The sequence below is a fragment of the Trichogramma pretiosum genome, unplaced genomic scaffold, assembly GCF_000599845.2.
Source record: "Trichogramma pretiosum strain Unisexual culture from Peru unplaced genomic scaffold, Tpre_2.0 scaffold67, whole genome shotgun sequence".
Classification (NCBI taxonomy): Eukaryota; Metazoa; Arthropoda; class Insecta; order Hymenoptera; family Trichogrammatidae; genus Trichogramma; species Trichogramma pretiosum.
In genome coordinates, this window is record NW_019641691.1 from 412,911 (window position 1) to 432,895 (window position 19,985).

A 19,985-nucleotide genomic window follows, 5' to 3' on the forward strand; every position below is an offset into this window, starting at 1 on the left:
TCCTTAAATATTAGATAACATACATTTAATAAAAATGTCAGATCGATATTTTGGTACCGATGTTAATCTCGTCACCTAATTCAATAATAAATTTAATAAAAATAAAAATTATAAATAATAATAAATCTCAATAATAAAACTTGTTGAAATAATTAAAAATCACTTTATCGAAAACCCAAACATTCTTTATTATAATAAAATATTTATTGATAAATTCATTACGAGCGAGATTTACATCAGAGGCTACCCTAGATCTGACATTAGATCTGATGTAAGTTCAGATGTCAATTATCATATGTAAGATCTGATATAAGATTTGATGGTGTTCATGAGAGCTTGTTTCAGGTTTGATACATTATTTCCACTTCATAGCAATTCAAACAAAAAACAAAGAACTTGAGAACATATTTTCTGAAGATGTAAATCAGGATTTTTGATTCGCAGTCCTATAGCAATCCTGTAGGAATTTCACGGGATCTTACAGGAATTTTTTTCAAGGGCTCAAAGGTCCTAGATCACTGTTCCGTTATTTTATTTGTTAAAAATAAACGTTTGCTCATTTCTGTTATGTCAATTAACAGATGAGAAAAATTAACCTTAGGGTTCGTTTCATAAAATGTGTTTCGTAGGGTACTTCCGTGTTTTTAACTTAAGTGAAAGAGCATTAAATTATGACTCAAGTAAGCAGACTTCTAACCATCTGTTGTTACTAAAAGTAAATAGTGTAGTAAATAGAGGTTTGCTGTGAATGCAAGTCATCTGATCACTAAAGTAATATAAGAATTTAGTTTTTAGTATTATTTAAAGGAAAACTTCAAAACAATGACTGCTGTTCACGTAATCAACAATAATGATCATTTTCATCAAGAATTAAGAAATGCTGGTTCAAAACTTGTTGTAGTCGATTTTACTGCTGCATGGTAAGTATAACTAACCCATTCGATTCAATGTTCTTACTACTGAAATAACAAGTGGATTTTTTTTTTGAAAATATTGACACTTATTTTATCACTGAGGTTGTGCGAATAATGTACCAGTTAAACTTTATTTTGGTTTTCATAAATGTATTTTCAAGTACTGTAATAATGAAAATTCAAAATCTCATTAAATGCAATGTGGAATAAGGCATAAAAGATTTTATCACTAAATTAAACTAATAATATATTAAATTAATATGAGTAAATTTGTTTCCAACTATTGTTTAAGATAAAAATTTATACTGATACTACCTTTCCGATAGCATCATTTTATTAATTTAACATTTAGTATCTATGAATTATTACTGATATACAATAATAATTGTAAAACATCATTTATAACCGCTTTTATTAAACATGAACTGAATTCAATTTTAGTTTTTGTCTGATCCATTTGATTATTTTGATATAATATTTTTTAAATTTATGATTTAACACAAAAATATCTATCACATTATGACATTTATTACTGTCAAAGATTTAATGACCCTATAATGGACTATTGTCGTCAATAATATCGACTATAGAAACGAAAATTATTCATAATATTTATTCATAGATAAGTCTTATCTAATTTACTTTATAAGCTTTACATTATATTAAACTTTTTTATTACATGATATCATAATAATTATTTAAATTTTTTAAATCACTTCTTCTCTAATGATACCAAGTAAATAACTTACTTTAACTATTGTATTGATAATATAACTATTACGAAATATAATCTATGAAATTGCAAAACATTAACTTTTAGAAATTAATAGAAATTTTATGAGTGCTTAATAGTTAAAAATTATTACATATGATAACTTTTTACTTTATTGAAAAAAAGCAACAAGCCCATATTAGCAGTGCTAACTAAGACTATTACTTTGTTACAGACCAATAAGAAAATTCTATATCAAAGAAATTTTCTTTCTTTTAAAATGCGTTCAAAACTATAAGCTCTTGTGCAAATTTTCAAACGATAATGACCAATGATGGAGATTTTAATATTTGATCAAGTACTTATGTAAGAGCTTATAGTTTTGATTGACACAAAAGTGTTATGCATATACAAATCTTAACTAGGAAAATTTACACACAAATTTTTTGGATGCTTGTAGCTTTCAAGTTAAACCAGTTCTTAGATGAGAATTCACTGATCTAGATAAAATGTAAAATTTTATGACAGCTTTTATTACAAGTTTGCATAATTATTTATTTCATATTTGCATTTGGATATTCATATAGGAGAGAGCAGGGCGTGTTGCCATGGGGAAATAAGTTAACAATTTATAGAATTCTCTCAATCAACTCAGATGAAAACTTTACTAACATCTCAACCTTTAATTTGATGATCAAATTAATTAAAGTTATAAATAACAATAAATCTTGATAATAAAACTTTTTGAATCAAATGAAAGTCACTTTATCAAAAACCCAGACATTGTGGTGTTGTTCTTAAAGATATTATCAATATGAATATTAAAACATAACTAAATTTAATATTAAATTTTATTTATTGATGCATTGATTATTTGATTAATAGGAGCAACATTTATATTGGTACTCACTGCAAATCTGACATCAGAACATATATAAGTGAATAAATAAAAAGCTACGAAAATCAAATAATCTCATAAATCAATTAACAAATCAAATAATTAAGCAACAATAAAAATTTGAGAAGAAATTAATGAATTAAATAAAACAACGATAAAAATTAAAAAAATCTCTTTAAAAAATGAAAGAAAAAAATCAGCTGTTGATGAAAAGCTGTAAGATATGAAACATCTTTATCAATTCATAAAGAATTAAATTTTCAAAGTTGAACATATTAAAAACAAAAGAATTGATCAATCAAAAAGTTACAATAAAAAATGTCAAATTAGAAAAAAATAAAATAAATTCAAACTAGAAACTGAAAAATCAAGAACCACTGAAATCAAGAAAATCTGAGAAAATCACAACACAAGCATTGATGTTTCACATCTGGTGCATAATGAACGAGTGTTTACTCTTAAAATAAGAATAGTTTCTTCGAGCATAATTGCACCAGATGTGAAACATTGATTTTTTTTGTTCGGTTGGTGGCGTCTGACCGCCCGCGCGCGCGAAAAAACCACGTTTCTTCTTCTTTCTCTCGCTATATCTAGCTAAAATCAAAAAACGCCTCTCTGAAAAATGTGCATATCGATGGAAAATTTCCTGATCTTTCGATCTAAACTATTTAAAAAAATCTTAAAAATGAAGTTTTCGAGATAATCGACTTTAAAGTTTTCCCAGCGATTTTCCCGGGTAAATCGGAAAATTTCGGAAAATCTGACCTCACCATCGGAAAGCCGAGGCAATTTCCCATCGAAACCATGGGTTCGTTTTTTTCTCTAGGTGCATTTTAGTACTTTTACAGCGATTTCTAAATTTAGTGATTTGACTTATTTCTGCCGCGTCGCGTGGCACTGGGAAAGTTGACGTGAAATGCCACATATACAAAAAATTTCGATCAGACAATATATGTGTAGATAACTAACATAAGGTTAGAATACGAACTGCGCTAATATAAAAACACAAGTGTTAAGTAATAGGTTAGTTTTCTAGAGGCAAGCAAATGTTTGTTTGTAAAAATCAACGTGTAAAATAATTCCATGAAAGAAAAAGCAGCAGGGTTAGGTCGAATGCTTGCGGCTCTCAAAAAATCGAAAAATCATCTCGGGAAGCCAGAAAATTATTATTTTAAAATAATTTTACCAATCTAAAAGATACTACATACTGCACTAAAAATTATCATGTTGCCTAACAAAAGTTAATATATCGCCGTTGCTTACGAGTAAAAACACACATCATCGAAGCACCGTGAAAAAAAACTCACCTCTTTGGATACCATGAAAAAAACACACCTCTTCGGAGCGCTGCGAAAAAAAAACACACCTCATCGGAGAGCTGCGAAAAAAAGCACACCTCATCAGAGCGCTGCGAAAAAAAACACACCTCATCGGAGCGCTGCGAAAAAAAACCCACCTCATCGGAGCGCTGCGAAAAAAAAACACACCTCATCGGAGCGCTGCGAAAAAAAAACACCTCATTGAATGCCATGAAAAAAAACACAGCACATTGGATGCCGCGAAAAAAACACAGCTCATTGGATGCCGCGAAAAAAAAACACCGCATTGAAACTTGTTTCGTTTTTTTTCTGCTGTGTTTTTTTTCGCGGCATCCAATGAGGTGTGTTTTTTTTCGCGGCATCCAATTTGCTGTGTTTTTTTTCACGGCATCCAATGTACTGTGTTTTTTTTCATGGCATTCAATGAGGTGTGTTTTTTTTCGTGGCGCTCCGATGAGGTGTGTTTTTTTTCACAGCATTCAATGAGCTGTTTTTTTTTTCGGGGCATTTTATCAGTATGTTTTTTTTCGTAGCGTTTTCCACTGTGTTTTTACTCGTAAGCAACGGCGATATATCGATTCTGGGGCTCTTTTCATAGAAAACATAGCAATATTTGCTAGCGAATGTGTTGATATTTAGTATAGTATTTCTCTCCATGTAGACATTACTTCGGTAGGCACTCTATTGAGCTTCTCTGCTGTATCTGTGTCTTTTCTAGGGCTGTGCGAATACTCGAGTTTTTCCGGGTACTCGAGTTTTTTCGAGTAATTGAGTTTTTCCGAATACTCGCAATATATTTAAGTTTTAAGTAAATAAATGATGAATCAACAGTCTCTAGACCGCTCTCTTTGTATGTACATGCTTATAAGTGTTGTCACATTACGCGAATATGATTACAAAAAGTAATAAAAGGTAAATTGAGTACTCCCGCGTAATGTAACAATTGATTGTCGCACACGTGTTCGGGAGATATTTATATTGCTACGTTCCAAAGATCCCATTAGACTGCAATAAAACTCTGATTTCGGGAATATAAAAAATGTGTGAGAAATACTAGGCATGGTAATTTTTCTGTAACATCAATCTGATATCAAAGAAACTTGAGTCCGCGCCATGAACCAAGAGTATAACATGCATTCACGCTGGAATAAAAATCAACTAAGTAAATATAGTAATGGAGATGCGGCTATGTGGCCAGCTGATTAAATAAGCTGATCATATGGAACGTTCATAAATTCTAATAAAGATATCCTTTTTACCTTTCTCATTCACATTGACCAGAATACTCGGTAATAAACGACGCTATCGTACAGCACGAGTTTACGATCAAACATTGTCGGTTACGATCCATATGCAGTCTGAGGGGTCACGTGTTCGGAATTTATCTCATTTCTTTTGATAAATTTAGAATTAGGAAGGAACGGGTGAGAAGTTAGATGGTGAAAGGGAATGAACCTCATTGATATAAATAGGCCGCGCTTCCGAGGAATCGGCCTTGTTACCTAGAGTCAGCCGACCCGTACACAGCTCGTGTAAGTGTCGATACATTAAAATCCTACGAAAATCTAAGTCAAGCTCTAGAATCATCTTTGAAAAGTTAAAGTGCGAATAGTTTTTGAGAAGTAAATTCATTGCTATTTACGCGAGGCGTTCAAGTGATTCAACTCCTCTGAAGATCATTTTGGTTCTCCATCGTCCGGGGCAGCGTACGAGAGGGACATCACCGAGCTAAGAGGAGGCCAGTAAAACGTGTGTGTGTGTGTGATAAAATCAAGTACGAATAAATCAATGTGAGTCTTTAAAAAATTATATAACTTTGTCAACATATCATTATTTCAAATAAACTCCTAACCATTTCTGTGGGTAAAAATAAATATATATAACTATGTAATATCTGTTAATTCGGATGTTACAGTGTGATGAGGTGTGGTACTATTAAATTATTTTCTTCTTCCAATTCTAGCCGTTGCAAGTATCACACTTATAAGCATATACACACAAAGAAAGGGGTCTAGAGACTGTTGATTCACTATTTATTTACTTAAAATTTAAATATATTGCGAGTACTCGAAAAAAATCGATTATTCGAAAAAATTCGAGTACCCGAAAAAACTCGAGTACTCGAATTTTCCCGATTTGACTCGAACTCGACCCGAGCTCGGCGAGTCGAGTTCGAATCGAGTAAAACTCGAAAAATCGGATACTCGCACAGCCCTAGTCTTTTCGGTGAGGCCGGGGTTAGTTGAGCATTTCTGCTACTTCTGTTTGTCATTGTTTTTCCATACATCCCCCATCCGTCGCATAGTGATATGCGACGATTAGGGGTTCAGGAACTCATCTTTTTTGATGTGAAACATCTATATTCGCGTTTGGTGTCGGGGGTAAACCCGTAAAAACCGACGTCCATCCGTCCGTCCACCCGAGCGAGCGCAACTTTGGTAGTAGAACTGCCTATACAGCGTCGGTTTGCGCTACGCGCTGTGATTGATTGCCGTGCCAGCTACAGAACTGCTTTCTGCTGCTGCCCGCTGCCGAGACTCGACGCGCGTATGCCTGTGTTTACGTATACGCACGAGGCAACGTAACAGCATAAGCAACAGCAGTCAGCTTAGGTCACGGAATTGACTGCGTTGCGATATCATTCTCTCTCTTGCTTATGCGTAGGATAATACACAGAATACTTATGTGCTGTTTATGCGTACACGTCGCGAGACTCTAAGCACTATCATGCATGTTTTCAAATCTGATATTAACCAATGCATGTATGTATACGTGTCTATGAGTGTGTGTCTTCTTAAGGGAAGTCGACATTTTTATCATGTTATATTAACATACAACGAACGATAATAGCTCAATGCACTAATTTGATTGATAAAACAAATTGAAAATTGAAAAAATTTAAAAAAATCAGCTGTTTATGAACAGCTGCAAGTTTTTACTTGGTGAACCTCCGATCCTGCGCAATGCCATCGTCGATTGTCGTATCCCCTTTTTTAGAACCGTCTACTGCGTGGACACACATTGCTGGCATCTCCTCCTGAGTTAGACGTCTTTTTAGAACTCGCTGTCTAGTGCCATCTTGTGAGTGTGGTTCTCGCTTCTGCCGCCGATGGCAAGTGCCCAATTTGCTCTGTCGGCTACATCTTGTGAGTGTGGTCCTCGCTTCCGGCGCTACGCTGTGAGTCTCCGTGAGTTTTTTTGATACTCCTCCTTTTCTGTTGTCGTCTTGTGAGTGTGGTTCTCGCTTCAGGCGCCATCATGCGTGCTGGAGGAGCCTAGGCCCACGCATCCGGCGCCCTCTTGTGAGTGTGGTTCTCGCTTCCGACTTCATCGTGGGAATGTTGTGCTTCATCTATTGCCAGCCTTGTGAGTCCTCGCCTCGGGCCCCTACTTATGGTTATCCTATCGCTTCCAGCTCGTACAGTGATCGGGGTTTTTTTACCGCTTCGGGGGCTGATGACATAGCCCGGGTCTTCTTTTTGAGTGGTACCCGCTCCACCTCGGGCACGGGCTCGATCACACCAGGCGAAAAAACGAACCTCGAAATTTCGCCAAGTGGGGATCGAACCCACGCCCTACGGCACACCTTGTATCAGCAGGCAAGAACTATACCCACTGAGCCAAGGAGGCCGATGCCGGGGTGTGTGTGTGTGTGTGTGTGTGCGTGTTTTATAGAGGAAGAAAATCCATTTATTGATTCAACATGTGACGGTGTATCGCATGGATATGCCAGACTCTAGTAGTGTATTGATTCTGCATTACTAGTACCGACTAAAACCTTTCTCACTTCTTCTGGCCCTGTTCTTTCCCTGCAAAATTACCGTTGGGTATTCGCGGGGAGGAATTATTCCTCAGTATAAGCTCTTCCTTGGTGTGTCAATCCTTGTCCACTGCACGATGCTAGGCTAAGCCGAGTGACGTACTCGTTTTTCAGGAGCTGACTTTTGTTAGTGCTATCGTTGAGGAGTCTTGTTGTGAGCCACTTTCTTGCTGTTTTGCGTCTCCTCTAGAGTAAAGGACTCATACCCGCTGCACTAGTGCCATTTCGCGAAATAATTGAATTATTCGATTTCTCGCAAAATTTTGTATCGATATGCTCTTAAACTTTTTTTTCAGTGACAGTGCAAAATTGATCACAATATCTATAAAATTAAAAAATGCAGTTCGAGGCGAAACAACAATGAACAATTTGTTTAGGTATCTGATGTGGTCAAGATCATCCTGATTCAAATATGTTCTAGTGAAAAAATTTTTGTTAAGGGGAGGCTCTCATGAGACTCGATCAAAAAATCAACTTTTTTTTTGCTTACTTAGTTAGCAAATGTCCCGTAGAATACACCTCCGAAACCCTTTTTACCAAAATCAATTTGGTTAAAAAGTTATAGGCAAAAAAACCAAGCTGTCTTTTTACGAGGGAACTATGTATGTATGTATGTATGTACATTAACTTTCTAAAACTTTAAACGCGTTTTTCTCGAAATTATGTTTTCAGAATCGGGCGCCAAGATATCTGAAGAAGTACTGCACTTAGAGGTACGCTTTTTTTCAATTTTAAAGCTAATTAAATTGTCTGGAGCTTGAACCTATAAAATTTAAAATTTTTTCATTATTATTATTAGAGTCCTTAAAAGAGACAAAACATGGGCAAAAAAAATTTCCGAAGTCCGCCATTTTATCAATTTTTAATTTTTTTGCAATTATTTAGGTTCAAGCTCCAGCAAATGTCATCGATAGTTTCAGAGGAAATTCAGATTTTTAGATTCGGACAAAAACTCAAGGTGCTAGCTTGGCGCCCGTTTAAGCATCTTTTTTAACACGACCTCTTTCAAACGCTGCTGGGGGATACATAATTCGATATGTTGGTCTGAAAAAAATTTTTAAATGTAGTTAAATACACATTGTACATACTTTATAACTTCCAAAAAATTTGACAGCATTATTCACTTCCTTCCGTGAAAAAAAAAATTACAAAAAACACGTCATTTTTGAGGCGCTAGATGAGAGCCTCCCCTTAAAATACTTCTGTCTGTTTTCCTGCAATTAGATAATTAAGTCATTTTGACCCTATATCTGACATTAATTTGGCTGTTACAGCTGCTAAAGTGAGGTCGAGGAGAGAGATCCTAATATAGTATTTAGATATCCCAACAATTATACCATTATCATAAATCTGAATGTTTATAAGTACTTGATTTTTTTTAGGTGTGGTCCATGCCAACGTATTGCTCCAATATTTGAACAACTGGCTTCCAAGTATCCCCAAGCTGTTTTTATGAAAGTTGATGTTGATAAATGTGCAGATACTGCTGCCAGCAATGGCGTCAGTGCTATGCCAACTTTTATTTTTTATAAAAACAGATCTAAAATTGGATCGTGTGAAGGGGCAGATTCCAATGTATTAGAGTCAAAAATTCAACAATTTTATGGATTACCTGAACAAGAGGATACAGAAGGATCGCCGTCTGATCATGTGAGATAAAACATTGCTACTGTAATAATTTTGTATCCTCAATGATTCGATAATTAATAATCATTGGAGATTCCTTAGAACATAGCTAAATAATTTAGAAAAAATATCTTATATTAATTAAAAAGATATCGTGATAATCATTTGTAATAAATTGAAAAAAAGTATCACAAATCGAAGAAAAATACTATAAGTCACTCAAAATTTAATTAATGTGAAGTTTTATTTCATTTCAAGATAATTCTTTAACAGTTGTTGTATGTTATATGATTCAAGAACTTATTATATACTTGTTTTGCGTGATAAGTTGTTATTCTTGAGTGTTAAGGGTCAGCTTGCACCAGCTATACACGAAAAAAATTTTTTTTTTTCAAGTCAATCTGCAGTAGGGTGCCCGTTATTTCTTAGCTTGTTTTTATTACTTCTCTTTTCACCTGAATTTCTGTTATGCTAAGAAAAAGATCTATGATACCCTATCAAAAAACTCTCAAGGTCGCTTATATGTGTAACTTTCATCAGAAAACCCATCCGATTTTCGTATGAATTCATGTGTGAATTCCTACATGATTTCCCCAGACAAACTCATATATGGGGAACTATATGTGTCCTGCTTGAGGTTGATATATGAAATGTCGCAAAGAAAAATATCGATTCCTATATCAATTTTCATATCATTACAGAAACTACTTCGAAAATTGATTTTTTAGGGTGAATATAAAACAATTGTTGAAACATGATTTTTGATGTAAAATTTGATAAGAAATTCAGATTTGTCGTTAAAAATCATATTTATATACTTCCCCTGCATTAAAAAGTAAAAATAGAAAAATCAAAAAATAAATGTGTTCGTCTCCAGCGATTAGGCTAATATTGTAATATGTTCATCGATACATCAAAATACAATTACTGATAAATTTTGGTCTTCTGGTAAACACGTCAAATTATAGAAAAACCATGTTTTTAGGTCTTTCAACCGCTGAAGAATGATTTCTGATTTTCAACCGACAACCAAAATTTATCAGAAGTTATATTTTGAAATGTCGATGAAAATGTTACAATATTGGCCTAATCTTTTATGCTGTTTCCACTTTTTAATGGAGCAGAAGTTAATAAATATGAGTTTTGGCAAAAAATTTAATTTTACATATATAAAAATCATGTTACAACAATTGTTTCACCAATACCTGTCAGTAATTTATGTGATGATATGGAAATTGATATAGAAATCGATATTTTTCCGTGCGACATTTCATATATCAATCTCAAGCAGGTAGTTACAACACATATAGTTTCCCATAGGAGTTTGTCCGGGGAAATAATGTAGGAATTCACACGTGAATTCATATGAAAATCGCATGGGTTTTCTGATGAAAGTTACACATATAAGTGACCTTAAGAGTGATTTGGTAGGGGAGATATGAAAAGAAAAATGATGGGTTTAATTTGGCGCCCGAACTGCTTAGAGTAAAATTGTATATTAAATGAAAAAAATTAAAAAATTTGATTCTTAGCGCTAAAAATTACGAATCAATCGTAAGAAATTTATAATCGCGTTCTCTTATTTATGTTTATTTTTTATTATATAGTTGCAAATGTGTTTTCGTGAATTCCACGGCTTTAAGTTATTCTGAAATTTAGATTGAAATAAAACCAAATTCAATGTATTAACTTGATAATTGAAAAATAAACTCGAGGAAAATTTAGTCTAAGTGGTAGTGTGAGAATTTTGAAAATTTTTATTCATGTTTGGAAATTTTTTCAATAAAATAAATTGTTTGAAGTTTCGAAATATGGATGTCATGATCCCGAGACGCGCAGTTTTTCCCGCAATCACGAAGATATTTGTTTTTATAATGATTCAGGGTGTAATGGAAAAATAAAATACAATAATTTGGATCTATTAGAATCTAAAAAATTTCAATTGAGCGCCATCGAGTAATAAGTATGGAATCCTCTTTGCTTTCTCACTTTTGTCACACACCTCATATTTTATAACATGTATCTAGTAAGATTCTTCTCGAGCATGAGTCAGAGCGAGATATGCGTGACTTTGTAGAGTAAAAGTTCGGACAATTTATTTTGACGACCAATCATCTCCATCGAAATTTTTTTTATTTGATACTTGGGTATGTAGTGAAAAAGGTTTTTTCTCATTAAAATATGTAACCTTGAATTTTTTCAGATTTTTACATAGTAGGCGCTAACATCTAGAGCCAAAAAACGCTATTTTTAATTTTTAGAATTCTTTGGCAAACTTTTTCGTTCTCTGCATTTTTTCGATTCAGGCTTTCTAGTTCAAACTAGAGCATAAAATATATCAAAACAGTTTTATCATCTCTCAATGTTTTCAGAAATTTCTTCAAAATTGCGTGAAAATCTATCTGATGCTTTAGCTTGAAATAGAAGGCTTTAAGGTGATGCCTTGGCCACAATTTTTACTGACCGAGCACAGAAAATGTATATTTTCGTAACTTTTTTTCCAAGCTGATTTTCGAAAAAATGGCTCTGTGGAGCCCTCCGCATTGTTGCTGAGAACAACTGCGACAAATTTCAGCCAATTTCATAGGATAATTTTTCCGGAAAACAGGATCGAAATTTTTGATTACTGTTTGTAGGATAAAGAATTTTGGCCACCGAGTCGTTTTTCGAAAATCGGTTTATTAAAAAAGTTTTTTCAATTTACATTTTCAAGGTTCGGTTGTTAGAAAACGAGGCGTTGGCATCACTGAAGCGCTAGAAAAAATTCAAAAACAACTCATTCTCGACGAGGAATCCAATGGTGACCATGAATATGATCTTGATAGATTGATTGAAAAACTTTATTCGGCCATAGGGTAAACCCCATCTGGCACTGTCGTATTTACATTTATGATATTAACAATATCAGCAACAATAATGATAAATTATAATTAAGTAACGTGGCGTAAGAGATAGTAGTTATAGTGTCTATGTAATGTATATGCATAATAATAGAATATATTAGTAGTAGTATTAGTAACTGGTAGCAGCTATAATAGTAACAGTAGTAGCAGTAAATGGTGTTATTTTCGTATAGTAGTAATAATTCGGCAGCGCTAGTAGTAGCAGTAGTAATAGTAGTATGCAGTATCGGTCGCAAAAAATCAGCATATCATGGTTCAACGTTGCGTGGATGTCGTCATCTCGTCTTCATTTTCAGCGCCTTGATGTCGTGTTCGGTTGATATGGGGATGGGTTTTGTGTCATTGGTTTCACGCATGAAAACCGTGCGATTCCGCACCATAAGTGGAGCAAAGTTCAGCTTTTGAGCTGCATCATAGACTTTCTTGAGCAGATTGTAGACCTCATTTGGCCACAAGGGGCGTAATCTAATTTTGCCGTTACTCACACCGAAAAGTGTATGAGTATTGACTGAGGCTAGCTTGGACGCATTTGCAATGCAGTTGTTTCGAGTATTTGGAGACGATAGTTCGAATACGAATGCTCTGGTGTTATCAGGCGCAGGGTCACTTCAGCTTCGAGGTTATAGTCTGAGTTCCCACCGACATATAAGATCATTTATTAATAATAATTTGTAAAATTTTTTATTTATTTATTAAGCCCAATCTGAAAGATATTTACTAAGAAAATTTTTTGATTAACAGCGGTTTTTTCTTAATAGTCATTGCCAAAATAGTGACATAAATAAATTAATTACTACCAATCTAACTTTTTCAGTAAATGTCAAGTACGGTCAACCATCCAGTGAATGAATGGTTTCGAAATATGTGATATAAATCACTTAATAAAAACCACAATAATTTTTTTTATTTTTGACGTAGATGATTTCCAGACTTTAATGCTCTTATTAGACAAGTTTAGTTATTAATTTAATAATAATTGTTAATATAAAATGTATTATTTAATTAATATTATTTGAAAACGTATTTTACCAGTAAATGGTTGGCCTGAACCAATGATTTTTTTGGCAATAATTATTAACGAAAAGACACGGTTTATGAAAAAATTTTTAGTGAATATCTATCTGACTTGGCTCCATAAATACATACAGAAATTCACAAATCTCTTATATATTGAGACCTGTGAGGGTTAAAGCCTGTGCTCGCGCCCTCCAGTCTTATTATTTTTTTCAAAGAGGCTCCTACAGCCTATCCTAGACTCTTACCTCAGAAGGGGTCGAGCCGTCAATAAGTTTTCAGTCTCCTCAAACCCGCATCACTCTCACGCATTCATACTTTCGCGTTTGTATTATTAACTACATTTGCCGCTCAGTGACATTGTCACAATATTTACTTCAATAGTACTTTATTAGAACTAGGTCACCGACCTAATCTCCGCAACACAATCTTCGGTGACAAAAATCTCTGAACACAACATATCAAAAATTAACACAAATTAACACAAATAACCCAAGCAACCCAAGTAACGCGAGTAACCCAGGTAACCCAAATAATCCAAATGACAAAGTAATATTTATAGATATCTAAAAAACATGGATAAAATGTGACGGAAATTTTGTCGCGCTCCCATTAGAACTATATCGCAATGAAAATATTTTATAAGTTCTTAGGCAAGATTTTAAAAAGATCTTGATAAAATTTTAAGACATCTGGTAGCAAATTCTTATATAAGATCTTGATAAAACTGGAGGACTTCAGGTAGCAAATTCTTAAGAGAGTTTTTGATTTCATTACTAGACTTGAAATAACAAGTTCTTATATAATTTGAATTTCACGATTGTGATGAAGTTTTACTATTTTATCAAGATCTAATACAAGAACTTGCTACCAGATGTCTTACAATTTTATCAAAATCTTTTTAGAATCTTGCCTAAGAACTTATAAAATATTTTCATTGGGGTAGTAGCACCATAACAATAAAATATTAAAACTATAGCAGTACTATAATATTACTATAGCTTACATAATATATAGAACTATTATCGTACCTTTTGTTTTTAATCGAAATCAAAAATTTCTTAAAAAAGTCTAGAATGCCGAACGAACGTTAGCGAGTAATGACAAAGCGCTAGTTGTTATTAATAAATGATCTTATATGTCAGCGGGTACTCAGATTATCATGCTCAAGATCATAATCAAGGTTACTATAGAATTCCTCGTTGAAAAATACGTCGGATACATGGTTTTTAAATTTTTTCTTGCGTTTACTCCACGATATTTTCAGGGATTTCCATCCTTGTGGCGCACCCTGTTTGTACACATCAATATTTGCATATTGTCCATTTAATGTACTGATAGATTGAAAATAATAATTTAGAAGAAAATAATATCTATTGAGATACCGCAAGTAAAAGTTAAAATTATATAAAATTTGCATAATCGTAAAATTAATTTTCTGTATAATTGGTCATTTGTTTCAATAGCGAATATTGTTAAGTTTTCAACTGTAGATGCTCCTCAATATTAAAATGTAGCAAAATTAATTAGAACGTATAACCGCAACTCTATTTTCATTTTTTGAGACCTTTGAAGGTTGTTATGCATTTCTTTACATGATAAACGACAATTTTAATCAATATGATTTTGATTTTTAATAATAATTAATGTTTCTGTTAATTTTAGATGGACTTGATATCTCTAGTTATGAAGGCTCAATGTGAGTGTTTGAATGAATCAGATGATCACTGTTTTGCAGATTGTTTAGTGTCGAATGATGATTATCTTGAAAGCGACTGTGATGAACAGTTAATTATTTCGATTACTTTTATTCAACCTGTAAAAATCCATTCTTTGAAAATTCGAGCCCCAGCAAGTAATGGCCCGAAAAATTTAAAACTTTTCATCAATCAACCAAGAACTATTGATTTTGACATGGCTCAAACCAATTCAAGCGTTCAAAATTTAGAGTAAGTAATGCTATTTAACAAATTCTAATGATCAGAGTTGCAAATTTTAAGATAAGTCCATAAAGATTACAAAATCACATTTCAATTGGCAATTTTTTGCATGTTTAATGAAAACTTGAATTTCCATCATTTGATGTTTAATTAACAATCGATTTTAAAAGTATAAAAAATTACAATGAAATATTTGTAATTTTTTATATTCAAGAGCCATAACCCAATAAGGGGTATTTGCACTACTTTATTAACAAAGTAAAAATGGACTGATATACATTTTGCACACAGCACACAAGGGCCCTATAAATGCAAGTAATTGATCACAAAATACTGGCAATTACATCTTATTCATCGTTAAATACGAAGAAATGCTTTAAAAATTAATTTTAAAGAAAACCTCAAATAATTGAAACTTAATTCCTAGATCAACTTGTATTTGATTACCCATTGAAATGTAATGATTTATTAAATCAGTAATTCAATTACTTTTTTAATTAAACTTTTACAACGTTGCTAGTAAACATTATGATATTATTTTTGAGATATTTTTCTCAGAAAGGATACTTCTGAATTTGTTATAGAAATTATTTCTTCATACTTTGGATATAAGAGTTCTAACTACACAAATGACTTGAAAAAATTTCGAAAATCGTTTAGTAATAGTAATCAAATTTATTATTGTGTCAAAAAAACAGTATCTGCAACCCAGACTTGAACCAATGACACCTAAGATAAATGAGTCATTTCACATCAAGACGGTATAAGTACAAAAGTCCCAAAACAAAAGTCCCAAATTATTAGTCCCAAGAATTTTTAATTCCAAAGTGATTTAGTTTCAAAAAAATATCCAAAAAACAAGAAATCTCCTAACTCGAGGCCTGCATGGCATTGTTAGACGTAATCACTCAATTCTAACTCGCTGCAGAAGTACCTAAATGTACCTAGAAGAAAAAAAAACCTATGAAACGATGGGAAATTACTTCAACTTTCTATGGTGAAGTCAGATTCTCAAAAATGTTCTATTATCCTCGGGAAAATCGTCGGAAAACCTTTAAAGTCAATTATCTAAAAATGGGCATTTTTAAGATTTTGATGTGTATTTTTCAAAAGTCTCAATCGAAAGCTGAGGAAATTTTCTATCGATGTGCAAGTTTTCAGAGTGTGGTATGATTATTACTTATTGAAATGCAGCGCAATGACAATAACTACTCCGTGTTAAGGATGGGTGACACGTAGATGCTAAAAACGGTCCTTCCATTTTGGCTCATGCTAGCCTATCAGTACAGGAATTAGCATGTGTCTGAATCTTTTGCTCTCCAACGATCCATTCAGTTATGAGGCTTTTTGAGTCCTACACTAGTCGTGGTTACGATTCTATCGTTGTTTCAAGACTATAAACACGTTTATCTTCTTATCGCGATGAACGCACTGCAGACAACTTAGACAGCTTTAAAGTGGTTCAAATTTGAATGTAGTAATGTATATTGTACAGGTCACAGCTTGGGCGACGCGACTTCGCCGTAATTTTTTTTTTTTTTTTTTTTTTTTCTCCACCCCATTCGGACACTCACCGGAATCCGCCGTTAGGCATTGCTTCGGTGAGGCCGGGGTTAGTTGAGCATTTCTGCTACTTCTGTTAGTCGTTGTTTTCCATACATCCCCCATCCGTCGCATAGTGATATGCGACGATTAGGGGTTCAGGGACTCATCTTTTTTCTACTTGGTGAACCTCCAATCCTGCGCGATGCCATCGTCGATTGTCGTATCCCCTTCTTCAGAGCCGTCTGCGTGGACACACATTGCTGACATCTCCTCTTGAGTTAGGCATCTTCTTTAGAACTCGCTGTCTAGTGCCATCTTGTGAGTGTGGTTCTCACTTCTGCAGCCGATGGCAAGCCCATCCCATTGCACTGTCGGCTGCATCTTGTGAGTGTGGTTCTCGCTTCCGGCGCTACCCTGTGAGTGCTCCTTCTTTTACTGTTGTCGTCTTGTGAGTGTGGTTCTCGCTTCAGATGCCATCATGCGGCCGCAAACGAGCCTAAGCTCCCGCATCCGGCGCCCTCTTGTGAGTGTGGTTCTCGCTTCCGACTTCATCATGGGAGTGTTGTGCTCCATCTATTGCCAGCCTTGTGAGTCCTCGCCTCGGGCTCCTACTTATGATTATCCTATCGCTTCCGGCTCGCACAGTGATCGGGGTTTTTTTACCGCTTCGGAGGCTGATGACATAGCCCGGGTCTTCTTTTTGAGTGGTACCCGCTCCACCTCGGGCACGGGCTCGACCACACCAGGCGAAAAAACGAACCTCAAAAATTCGTCCGGGATCGAACCCACGCCCTACGGCGTACCTTGTATCAGGAGGCAAGAACTATACCCACTGAGCCAAGGAGGCCGATTGACTTCGCCGAAATGGGCATGTGTAAGTGCGTGTGTGCATGATTGTCGCGCGTTTCAGGCAGCAGCGAAGAAGATGCAGTCACGTGGGCCTGAAGCTCCGTGGAAATTCGGCGAGAACAGCAGCAGTACACCCAAGTGGGCAGATTGATTTGAGCCGTGCTTTGGCTAGGAGCTCGCGAGAGAGAGCAATTATCTCACTAGCAAAGCTACGAAGCCGGACGGAGTCCGCTGTGTGTTCATGCGATACGAAAAACGACCAAGTTGGGTGTGAAGAAGCCCTGAGGCTTGGCCTATTTTGAGGCGTGTATTCGCCTGTGATTGAAGTTGCGATTGGGCTGGTGATCGTCCACGTGAAGAAAGCAGTGCAGCTTGTAAAACCTTGTGTAGACTTGGAAGTTTCACCCAAGAGAGGCCTGGACTTGGCTTGTGAGTTTCCTGGAAGTAGGGCTTATAAGACGCTGCGAGAAGACAAAGGTCAGCAAAGAGAATTAATATCAGGCGCCGAAGAGAGAAGATAATTTTAAGGTACTTAGTCGGCGCATTAGAGTGTGTGCCCAGAAGGCAAAGGTATGATTTGTGATTTGAATGTGAGAATATTGGCCGTATTGTGATCAGCGCGAGTAGCGTGGGCAAGATAAGGCTCAAGGTTGGGTGCGGATCGCCCGAAGACGCGACGCGTAAAGTAAGCCCTCGTGGGCAGTAATTTGTTAAGGTAACGATTAGTTTCTAAGTAATAAATTGTTTGATTTAATTGAAAATGGCTCGTATGGCTTTCTAAGTCCTGAAAGCCCCATTTTCAGGTACGAAGGCCCAGAACGGAGTGACGGGTTCACCAGCAGCGGGCCCAACTCGACGAGAGGGCACATACTCCTCGTGAGACACGGTAAAGTCGGGTGCGTCCCGAATAAAAAGTATTTCGACGGCAACGCGCTGCAGGGTGAATTCAGAGGCCCGGTAGTTGCCCGTTGCAACACATATTTTACGTTGGCCCCTGCGCAAGAGACATGCTTTCAAGCTAACTGCATTGTCCAATTTGCTTCTAGTAAAGCACGCACTTTACCTTTCCTTTTTTGGCCACGATATAGCCATGAAAACAGCATCAGAAGCAGCGATTGATAGTTTCTAAGAAGCATATCTAGCTACAATCTAACAAAATTTTCATTTTTGTCATCGATCGTTATCGAAATTCCAGTTGTTGAGAACAGTCCGTAGAAGGTCTGATTTCATTCATCGTCTCGATTTTTCAGCTCCATATGCAATTGTATATAATTTTTATGTAATCCATCATTTTTAATTCAAGGTTTAATAGCGTTTTTTGCGCAAAAATTACATGTGTGGGTTTTTTTCTAACAAGGAAACCATATGAGATGTGGGTCACCAAAAAACCTGAAATTTTTTTTGGGGTCAACTGACCCGTAGTGATAAAGTCCTCTATAGGTAATTTAATCTAATGGGTCCTGAAAATCATTTCAAAGAATAGTATATTACTGCCCTAGGCTGCGAAAAATAGAAAAGTCCCAGAGTACTCGTAATTAGTGGCCGAGGCCAATAAACATGTGCTCTGGGGCTTTCTTTTTTCGCGACATAGGCCTGTTTACTATTTTTCATACTCAGTGGCCCAAAAATCGCTCTTCCCGCTTTGCGCAGCGGCAGGGAAGTAGTCACTTTCGGGCAGCAGGTATGAAAAAATATCAATTTTAATTAAAGTTAAATCAAAAAACATGATTTTCTGCTCCGTAGTTTGTAGTTTTAAGCTTGATTTTTGGTATATTTTTTATAATCCATCGTATTGAGAACTTGAATACATTAATATTTTTATTTCAGGTTATCAACAAAAGATATTGTGGAGGAAAATCCAATTTTACTACGCTATGTGAAATTTCAAAATGTTCAAAATTTACAGATATTTGTTAAAGATAATCAAAACGGTTTTGATACAACTCGAATCGATCATTTGTCTATTTTTGGATCACCTATTTCTACTACCAATATGGGTGACTTTAAAAGGGTAGCAGGAAAAAAAGGCGAAAGTCATTGAGTATACAACTTTTTTTCTTTGAAAGAAATTTCGAATTTTATTTTTTTCAATTTGAAATTTATTACAAATTTCTTCTTTTGGAAATTTTTATTTAAAAGAAATAAGAGAAATTTTTTTCAATAATTTAATTTTATGTAAAATATCTCATTATGTTTGGTTTAATGACATATTTTTTATACATTGATCGTAATTGGCACAAGCAACAATAAGTATTCAATAAAATCAATAATCATAGCTTTTCTGATGTTTTATTTATTATTCAAAAGACGTTGACTCTCAAAATTACCTTTATACAGATTTCCATGAGACTCCAATAATATCAATGTAAAAATTATTAATTCATAGGCTACAAGAAAATGTTGAATAAGTTCTCATTACGTTACGTTGTATCTTATATAAAATGT

At 34.8% G+C, this 19,985-nt stretch overlaps 1 protein-coding gene across 1 annotated transcript; it reads left to right on the forward strand.

Moving 5' to 3' along the window:
- Nucleotides 1-674: 674 nt before the first annotated feature.
- On the forward strand, nucleotides 675-19,631 carry LOC106657905 (thioredoxin-like protein 1). Its single transcript, XM_014379605.2, has 4 exons — nucleotides 675-920; nucleotides 9,046-9,313; nucleotides 14,872-15,155; nucleotides 19,368-19,631. Exons 1-4 carry the CDS (start codon nucleotides 823-825, stop codon nucleotides 19,579-19,581), a joined length of 864 nt encoding a protein of 287 aa, XP_014235091.1. The 5' UTR covers nucleotides 675-822; the 3' UTR covers nucleotides 19,582-19,631.
- Nucleotides 19,632-19,985: the final 354 nt, after the last annotated feature.

Bases quoted from the DNA above. Each gene is read 5' to 3' on its own strand.
- LOC106657905 (XM_014379605.2), top strand. From the start codon at position 823: ATGACTGCTGTTCACGTAATCAACAATAATGATCATTTTCATCAAGAA. The intron at 921-9,045 runs GTAAGTATAACT...GATTTTTTTTAG, and splicing joins GTCGATTTTACTGCTGCATG to GTGTGGTCCATGCCAACGTA. The intron at 9,314-14,871 runs GTGAGATAAAAC...TGTTAATTTTAG, and splicing joins AAGGATCGCCGTCTGATCAT to ATGGACTTGATATCTCTAGT.